The 9,425-nt window shown below is 39.9% G+C and overlaps 1 protein-coding gene across 1 annotated transcript; it reads left to right on the top strand.

The window, feature by feature from the left end:
- The first annotated feature begins 1,614 nt into the window (after positions 1–1,614).
- Positions 1,615–8,602, top strand: allc (allantoicase). The gene is made up of 11 exons (XM_037085470.1): positions 1,615–2,689; positions 4,006–4,056; positions 4,368–4,455; positions 5,732–5,851; positions 6,161–6,240; positions 6,310–6,442; positions 6,514–6,669; positions 6,793–6,866; positions 7,559–7,667; positions 7,755–7,873; positions 8,102–8,602. The coding sequence occupies exons 1-11, from the start codon at positions 2,600–2,602 to the stop codon at positions 8,279–8,281; spliced, it is 1,200 nt and encodes a 399-aa protein (XP_036941365.1). The 5' UTR covers positions 1,615–2,599; the 3' UTR covers positions 8,282–8,602.
- The last annotated feature ends 823 nt before the right edge of the window (positions 8,603–9,425 follow it).

Here is a 9,425-nt window from a genome sequence, read left to right as displayed (position 1 = left end):
TAGAAGGAAAAGTGTAAAGGAAAGTGGGTTACTAAATTTAATTAAAGATATAAATTAGTCAAAAGAAAGAAGGGGAAGGAAGGTTAATTAAAACCAAGTATAGAAAAATTAAAAATTATTTAGAACTAAATTAGGTTATAAAGAAGAAAAAAATTATTTAGAACTAAATTAGGTTGTAAAGCTAAAAATAACATTAAAATAAGTCAAATAGTAATATTATATATAAAGTTTAAAATAAGTGAAGGAAGAACTAAAAAAGAAACAACTTAGATAAATATGGGAAAGGGAGAGTATAAAAGAGAGGAAGATAGAAAAGAGATCAGTTTGGCTATGACATTCGAAGGGGAAACATCTCCTGATTTAAGGCAAATTAATGCAACATGTATCCCCGGGCCTGATGAAGACACATCATAAGTCGAAACGTTGCCACCTAGAGGGATACAAAAACAAAAATGATTAATCATTAAAAATAGAAGTAAAAAAGCCAATTAAGAGCATCAAACAAAAAACATTATGCCAAACAAAAAAATGTAAACAAACAAAAAAATAGAAAAATATAAAAAGACAAAAAATAAATTCATACTTGATATAACAAAGGCTGCATTAAGGGTAATTAAACCTAAATAATAATACTTTATATAACAAAGGCTGAAATAAGGTAATTTAACCTAAACAAAAACACAAATTATACTTTATATAACTAAGGCTGCTCTAAAATAATATAAATCAATATTACAACAAAAACCAATTAAGGGAATTTGGAGCTACTTGGGGGAGAGGGAGGGGTCACACCACGGGGTGGAGAGTGCACTTCTGGCGCCACTTTGTTGGTGGCCAGCTCCTTTCCCCATCCTCAACCACTCCCTGCTATCAGCTCCATCCACACTTTCTTGCTTCTGGGAGTGGTATAGACTCCAAATGGCCCAAAACGGACTCCTAAATGGTTTCTGCAACATGCATTTGGCCATCTCACACTTTGAAAAATTTTCACACTTCGCCCATTCACTTGAATGCGGATTTTCAAACCCACACAACTCCAGACAGGAAACTACTACAAACTCCATTCCAAGTGCATTGGAAAGCCCATTGCCACTTTAGGGGGGGTAGCCAAAGTCTCAAGTCCATCTGACCAAGTCAAATGACATCAGCTTTTTGGGAAATTTCTCAAAAACTACAAGTCCCACATACAAGATTCCGGTATCTACGGATCCGCCTCGTCCAGACGAGTCTCTGTATACCTCTACCATCTCTCTAGCACCTTCCTATCTCGAGTTATTCCCAAAAACAATGACATCGAAATCAGACTTTTTCCATATCTCAGCAACCGTAGCTCCTAGCCACTTGGGAACACCACCAGGCACTCCGGAACGGCCTAAAATGGCCAAAAACATACTTTCAAGTCCATCAGACGTTCCGTTCTCGAGTTATTCCCAAAAAGAATGACGTCGGGTGGTTTTCATCCCTATACCTAAATTAAACTCATACTAAGGAAGAAAACAAAAAGCCCAAGTCGGGGAACATAAAAAACAATACTAATAAGGAACAAAAAGATGTATAAGGCAGAAGGAAAAGGGGATTTGGGAGGGGAGGGATCTAAATTAATAAGCCAAGTAAGGTATAAAATTAAGGGGAGAAAACATAAGCCTAATTATAGAGAAGAAACCTAAACAAAGGACAACACAAACCTAAATTATGGAAAACTAAAACCAAATTTGGATAAAAAACAAATAGAAAGGGATGGGAAAGGGCAATAGCCTGGGCCAGTGTGTTAAAAGGCCAAGTCAGGCAAGGCACACTTAATTTTTGCAGCTCAGTGCGCCTGAGGAAGGCCAATACAGGCCGAAACGTTGCGCGAGACTGAGCTTCGCTATGGCATTTTAGCCAAATTTTTGGACTCCCCACCACCTTTGGGTGGTGGAAATTTTCTGTGGCTGGCGGGGGCCGCCGCCCTCTGGTCGAGGAGAGTGCACCTCCATGCCAGGGCAAGCCCTTGGTATGGCTCCTTCCCCTTCACCTAACCCCAACTGTGGACGGAACGTCGCGAGGGCGACCTGAAAGACATACAGAAGAAGAAATAAGGTTAACCAAACTCAAAAAGGGAGGGAATTAGATAACAAGAAAACAAAATAAAAGCCAAACAACAACAAATATAAAAAAAGACAAAAAAATTAGTAAACTAATAAAAACATCAAAAAAATTAAAAGCGGTATTATACTTGATATAACTTTAATTTAAGATACATAAATCTAAACTAGAAAAAACTATATTATTAACTAAATACACCGCTACAATATATAACTATAGGAGATGGGGACGGGGGACTGGCAATCCATGTGAAGGAAGATGCACTCCTGGCGGGACGGGCAATATGCCTGTCATGCCAGCTATTTTTCCCATGACTCTTTCAGTGTAAATGTAATGACACTCAATATTTGTGGTGTCCTATCAGGACAGTATGGCTTCCTACAGGAGTGCATGAACCTGTCTCTGTCCAAACAAACAGTCTGCTGTCAGTGGACTTTGGCACGTGGAAAACACGCTGTCAGCAGGTGTTTCAGACTTAGCTAGGCAAGTGGCTGCCTCCACATTTCTGTCAAACATGGCTGAGAGGAGAAGAGACGTGAAGGCAGCAACAGAGCCCGACTTCCTGCAGTTTAATGATCTCGCTTGTGAGGCTGTTGGGGGGAAGGTGAGTCACTTTGAGATTTTCATTTATCACATGCACACTGCAGTTATTATAACATATTTATCATAATATCACACATAGCTGTCAATAAGACAGTAGCTAATGTGATACTACATACACAACAGCAGGGAGTCACTTAAAGCGGAGTATGACTCAATTCTTGAAGCTAAAGTATTTGAGGATGTTACTGAAGAGTTGTGTAACTGTGTCTCAGTGTGTGTTTGTGTGCGTGTGTGTTCATATTTGTAAATGTGTAACAGAATCTCTAAGTGTGTTGTGAGATTTACAAATGTGTATCTGTATCTGGAGAAACTATGGAAGCCTTGAGGGGCAAGTGAAGACATTATTAATAATAATATTTTTTCTCGTGGGGTGAAATGTTAACTTTTTCATTTTCTGGAGAGTTTTGTGAATTGGTATTGTGGAAACAAGTGGAGGATTTGTGGTAAAGATATTGTTTAGCCCCCAGTGTTCAAAATAAGTATTACAAACCAATCACACATGCAAAAAACAATTCTCCATGAATTTTTTTCTTTTTCTGTATATTTTTTCACTTACTTTCATATGTGCAATTTCTCCTGAAAATTTTTTTCACACAATTCACACATTAAACTCTTTGCTGTAGATTATTTTTACTCATTTTCATGAATGCAAAAAACAATAGTTCATTCGAATTTTTGCAGTCTCTTTTCTTCACATTGCCACAGATGGAAAACAGGCAATTAAAATGATTTTTCTAGCAAAAAACTGTTTTCACGTCATAAAGACAACAGGGGAAACGCTTAAGATCAGAACAGAAAAACCAAATGTCTTAACTTGCCCCTCAGGGCTTCCATAGTATTCAAGTTTGAAGGTGTGTTGAGATTGTAAATGTGAAACAGACAAGTGATCATTTACAATTGCTGCAAAAATCACACATATGACATCAGCCAACTGAGTTAAAACGATGTCTCGTTTCAACATTTAGAAATATGAAGACGTCCACACACATTCAGAAACAGCTACACAGCTCTTCACTCACATCTGCCGATAGATGGCTGAAAGGACCTCATAGTGGATAATTTTAAACATCATTAGCTAGTTCAGTCCAGTGGTTCCCAAACGGTATCTCCATTGTTAGTCTCTACACTCAGCTGAGCTGATGGTTGCAGCCTCATCTTAACAGACATGAGTGTGAATAATATCCCAAAGCGGTGAGCGATTCTTTAAATACTTTAGATACTAGATACTGATGAGTGCAGCTACAGTTATGATCTATATTTTCTGGTGAAAACAACTTGTTTTGCGTTGAATGAAGAGTCTCATGTTGTTTCTTTCAGGTGATTTTTGCTACAGATGAATGGTTTGCTCCTGCTGCCAACCTGTTGAAGGTACGACTGTGATCCACCACCTTGGTTTTAGGACAACATGACAGTGTTTCACTTCAGCAGCAGACGAAATATCACATTACTCTCAAGAGGAAATGACTCTCAATGCGCGTGATTTCTACGATTATTTCATTTTAAAGGAGAAGTCAGCTGTTTTTCTTCTTAAATCTTTCTTGTCGGACTCAAAACATCTTGTTAGTCCAACGCTCGACAATCTGTGACCGCCCCTCTGTGGCTCTTAGATCCGAGGCAATAAAAGTGAAATATTTAATCCTTTGTTCTGTTAATATTCAGAAATGTGTGTGTTCATACAGAGAGAGCCACCACAGTTCATTGCTTCTGCCTTCACTGAGTTTGGAAAGTGGATGGACGGATGGGAGACAAGGAGAAAGAGGATATCCGGTTTGTATCTGACAGCAAAGTGGAGTTAACAATATCACTTGATTTCACTGAATTTGACTGAAAATTGAAAATGAAAAAGAATGAAACTCAATTATTTTTATTCCAACACAGATTCAGACTCAAAGATAGAAAACCAGGTGAAGAACTATTTGAATAAAATAAATCAATAAAAAAATAACATATGAAATAACACAGATAGGTGACAGCAGGAAGCAATACCAAGCTATGTACAATTTAAACATTACATAAGTATATACGGTAGGTAGTGGTGTCAGTTATAAGTATAGTACACAAATTATAATTTTTCATGTTATTTTATCTATACGTGGATTGCATGTAATTGACTCATTATATAGTAGTAACGCTGTAAATAAATGTCAGGGATACAGGTTATTGATTACAGTGATATAAATGTAAAATGTAAAGAATAATACATATTACTACCTATACATGAACACATAATATTAACTTTTATCATTAGGCGAATTAAAATTTGTGTTCTTTGAAAACTAGAATCTATCAGATTTTTACATTAAAGGTCCAATATGTCTATCACATTGAAAAGATTATATATCAATCAAAAAGGACATGTTCACAATAAACACAATGGTTGGAGTTTTGCATGTTTTCTCTAGTCTGGCGGTAAAAACAAAGATTTTGTTGGCCCTCTGTCGTCTCCTACATAGCTGTCAATCTACAACTGCACAAAAATTTCTCTGTGATTCCCAAAAGTTAGAAAGTGATCTCTGAGCTCTCCTCACTCATCAGTGAAGGGCTATGGATCAGAGCCAACTCTGATGGTGTTCATTCCTCCAGGAGGTGTAGATGAGCACCAACTCTCTCCCCAGGAGTTGGAGCTATGACAGGCTGAACTCAAGAGACACCTGGTGGCAGAAATTTAGCATTTAAAGAATAATGACCCAAATAGTTTTACAGTGTAAGAATCCCCCCAGCGCTCTCTGGTGGACAAACTCTATCATGAAGACTTTGTTCTTAAATAAACTCAGATGTAACACTGACACATCTCTGACATCTCATCTTGATGTTGAATTATGGAAATAATCTCTGCTGAGGCATTTCTAAAATAATGGTATCATCTACAGTGTCCTAAATATGAACGAAACAAAGACACATCTAATGATTAAATGTCTTCTTCTCACACTTATTTATACCAAAGACAAAGATACTGACACTGAACATTATTAAATCTGTTTAACTGTCCTGAAGTCATCACCAACAGCATATCTGTGTTTTTCTGTCTGATTCTTCCTGGCAGGTCATGACTGGTGCATCATCCAGCTGGGAGTGCCAGGGATGATCTACGGCTTCGATGTCGACACGTCCTTCTTCACTGGAAATCACTCACCTTACGTCTCCATCCAGGCTGGCTGTCTGGGTACAAACTGCTCTGTCTGAAATTTGAGACTCAGACTTTACTCCAAAAAGTGTGCAAGCAACATTTTCATGTAGCGTGTAGCTCTATCGATCACACAGTCCACAGAAAAGATCTGGAGCTTTACAGTAAAACAGAGTTGCAGCATTCTGTTAAACAGCTGAAGCAGCTGGAGACTTGATTAAAAACAGAAAAACAACCAAAGAAACATCAGATGTCTCCATACATACTGCTGTGATCACAGTCTGCAGGAGAGAACACATCACCAACTGATCTCAGACCAGATTTAACTCTTCTCATGTTGTTCACCAGACAAACCTCCAACCTACAGCTTGGAAGGAGATCGAACTGGCATGGCTGCCTCTGACAGTGAACTTGCTGCTGTCGCCAAGGTAACACTGACAGCTGATGTTTGATCCGCAGCTGATGTTTTCATTTACGGCTGATGTTTTGATTGACAGCTGGATTCGGAGGCATGGCCGGAGATGGTGTGCGTGTCGCAGCTGAAGCCTGGATACTCAGACAGCTGTCACAACTACTTCAAGGTGAACTGTAACCACAGAGTCACACACCTGCGCCTCAACATGCACCCAGGTATACACACACACGCACATGCACACACACACGCAAACACACACCTGAGTCGAGTGTGTTTTTGTTTCCAGATGGAGGGATCGCGAGACTGCGAGTGTATGGCATCGGGCAGAGAGACTGGTCGTCGGTCTCCACCGACCAAGACATCGATCTGGTGGCTCTGAACAATGGGGGAGTCTGCCTCAGCTATAGCGACGCCCACTTTGGGCATCCACGCAACATGATTGGTTTGACTTTATTATTGTTATCTTTAAAATGGTCTGATTGGTTTGAAATTGACTATCTTTACAGATGATATTGAAGAGTTGGCGTCAGACATACCGCTGACATCAATGACATTCTGTCTTCAGGTCTCGGGCGAGCTGTCAACATGGCCGATGGCTGGGAAACAGCCCGCAGACTGGACCGACCAAAACACCTGAAGGTTTCTCTCTCATGCACACACGCACACACACATTTAGTGAGTCCTGCCTTTCTGGATGTTTGAGAGGAAAAAATGTCCTTGCGTTCTCAGAAAGGTTTTACCTCTACTTTTTTTCTTTTGTTTTAAATCAATGCTCGTGTATAGGTGAATTGAGTTACATGCCATCATGTCAATGATTCTCTCTGTTTTCTGGATAAGGTTAAAATTCAATCTGAACATCACCAAAAACATCAGGGTGATTATAATGATGTGTGATGCCTATTAATCCTGTTTTTCATTTGTTGACAAGGTTTACAGGTTTGGTTTGCCATTTTGTTTTGTGTCTGGACAATATGTTAATCTAGAAACTCTATAACACAGTTTCTTTTCTTTTTTTTACAGTCCTCAGATTCTCTTGAGGGTTTCTTGAATGTTCAGGATAAATTTATAAATAAGATGTTGGTGAGGCTGAGAACTAATCTGATCAACTGCAGATCATGAATTCATAACTAATAAATTATCTATAGTTTTACAAGGTCCCATCAAGCTCTGAAAATGTGTCTGAGTCGAATGGAAATAACCAAAAACTGTCCTCACTTTCACAAAAATGTTTCTGAATTTCTGCTCTCATGAGTTGTCCTCTCTCAGCCTCTGCCCTTGTCTGTATTTTCCTGTCAGTGTGGACATACACAGTCTCTAATGTGTCTCTGCAGGTGGACAAGCACGGGATCCTGCAGGTCCCTGGTTGGGAGTGGGCCGTGTTTCGTCTAGGTCACCCTGGAGTGATCCGTTGCATCGAGGTCGACACCAACCATTTCAAAGGTCGACACTCACCTCAACTGTCTGAGTAGAAAATTCATTCTTTACTCATGAAAAGAAGAATATGTCTCACCGTGTTTCTGCATGCAGGAAACTTCCCAGACTCCTGCAGGATGGAGGCTTGTTTTCTGACCTCCAAGGAGGAGGCTCAGTGCATCGAGACCAGGTGGAGTTCTGAGAAATGGCGGATCCTTCTTCCCCCTCAGAAAGTATGTTTGCTGCATCTGTGATATAATTTCCCTTCACTTCCTTTTCGAAGGAGTCAGTTCCAACAGTAGCAACTAAACAAACACAAACACTGTAAGAGCCAATCGGTCATCACAGTTAAGATGACATCATCTACGTCCTGATAACAAGTCCTTTAATCTCTGTTGAGCCTTTCACTGATCATTTTAATGGATCTACTTCCTGTCTGCTGTGTCCCATCTGTGCTGCAGCTCCGTCCTCATCACAGACATCTGTACAGCGAGGCCGAGCTGACTCTGAGCCAACCCGTCAGTCACGTTCGTTTCGTCATCAGCCCAGACGGAGGAGTCAGTAGGCTGCGACTATGGGGTGAACCCACTTCTGTCACTGAAGCTCCATCCAATCAGCAGAGACCAGCATCCAAACTTTGATGCTCCTGACACTCATCTTCCATCGCTGGGGGGTTGATGTTTCATGACTCTGTCCGACACTTATGTCAGCACAACACATCCCATAATCCTCTGAGCTGACAACATCACTGCAATGTTCAGGTTCATTGTCACAGTCCACTCAGAGTCCAGAGACACAGCTTCAAAACCCAAAATGAAGAGAAATCATTACAGTGGAGGGTGTTTGGAATTAAATGATCATTTACCAAAATGTTTGTCTGTCAGCTGACCTCAGCATGTTGATGTGTCAACAGGATGAACTCAGTGACACGTACTGAATAAAAACCCTCTGATTGGACTGAACTCAGTTTGTTTCTCGCATATTTTCATCACATTTGAGTCGCTGACATGTAAAACTCAATAACACTTAGACATCCGCTGAGTGGGTGAAGGTGATTCTGTTGTTCTTACATAGTTGTTCTCTCAACATGAACAAACTGTAGAAAACAATGCATATCCACTTGAAATATTTTTGCTTTCACTCCTTCAAACCTTAATGTGTTCACTTCATGTCCTTTGACTCACAGTGAACCCATTCCCTGCTAATTTACCCACAATCTGCTCTGTCCGTCCTCATCACATTCATGTATTCAGTTGAGCTTTACAGTGAAATAGAGTTGCAGCATTCTGTTAAACAGCTGGAGACTGGATTTAAAACAGAGAAACAACCAATGAAACATCATATGTCTCCATCAACTCTGCTGTGCTGACAGTCTGCAGGAGGGAACACATCACAACCTAATCTCAGAGCAGATTTACACCTTTAATAAGATGAAGGCTGTGTCTCAGTTCAGGGACAGCATCTTTCGGAGTGAGTATTTGAATTGCAATTACATCAGTACACCACGCGAAGCCTGCCCCAATCCAAAGAGTGCTCCAAATTCTCCCCACAAATGCCTCCTTCTTTTGCCTGTTTCTGGAGGAGACACTGCTACTGTCCTTCGAGGCTACAAATTGCCCAAGATTAATGGTGTGAGAAGAAATCAATAAATAATGGCAATCTCAAGTGGCGCAGATGTCGCATTTAAATGTAAGTATTGGGTTTATACTCAATTTTTACTTATCTGAGCATCAAACACCAGATATGTTAAACTTCAAGGGACCTTACAACCTCAAAATATCAGTT

This window comes from Acanthopagrus latus, chromosome 22 (genome assembly GCF_904848185.1).
Source record: "Acanthopagrus latus isolate v.2019 chromosome 22, fAcaLat1.1, whole genome shotgun sequence".
Classification (NCBI taxonomy): domain Eukaryota; kingdom Metazoa; phylum Chordata; class Actinopteri; order Spariformes; family Sparidae; genus Acanthopagrus; species Acanthopagrus latus.
Note: the sequence above shows the minus strand (reverse complement) of the source record. Positions and strands in the feature narration are given on the sequence as shown.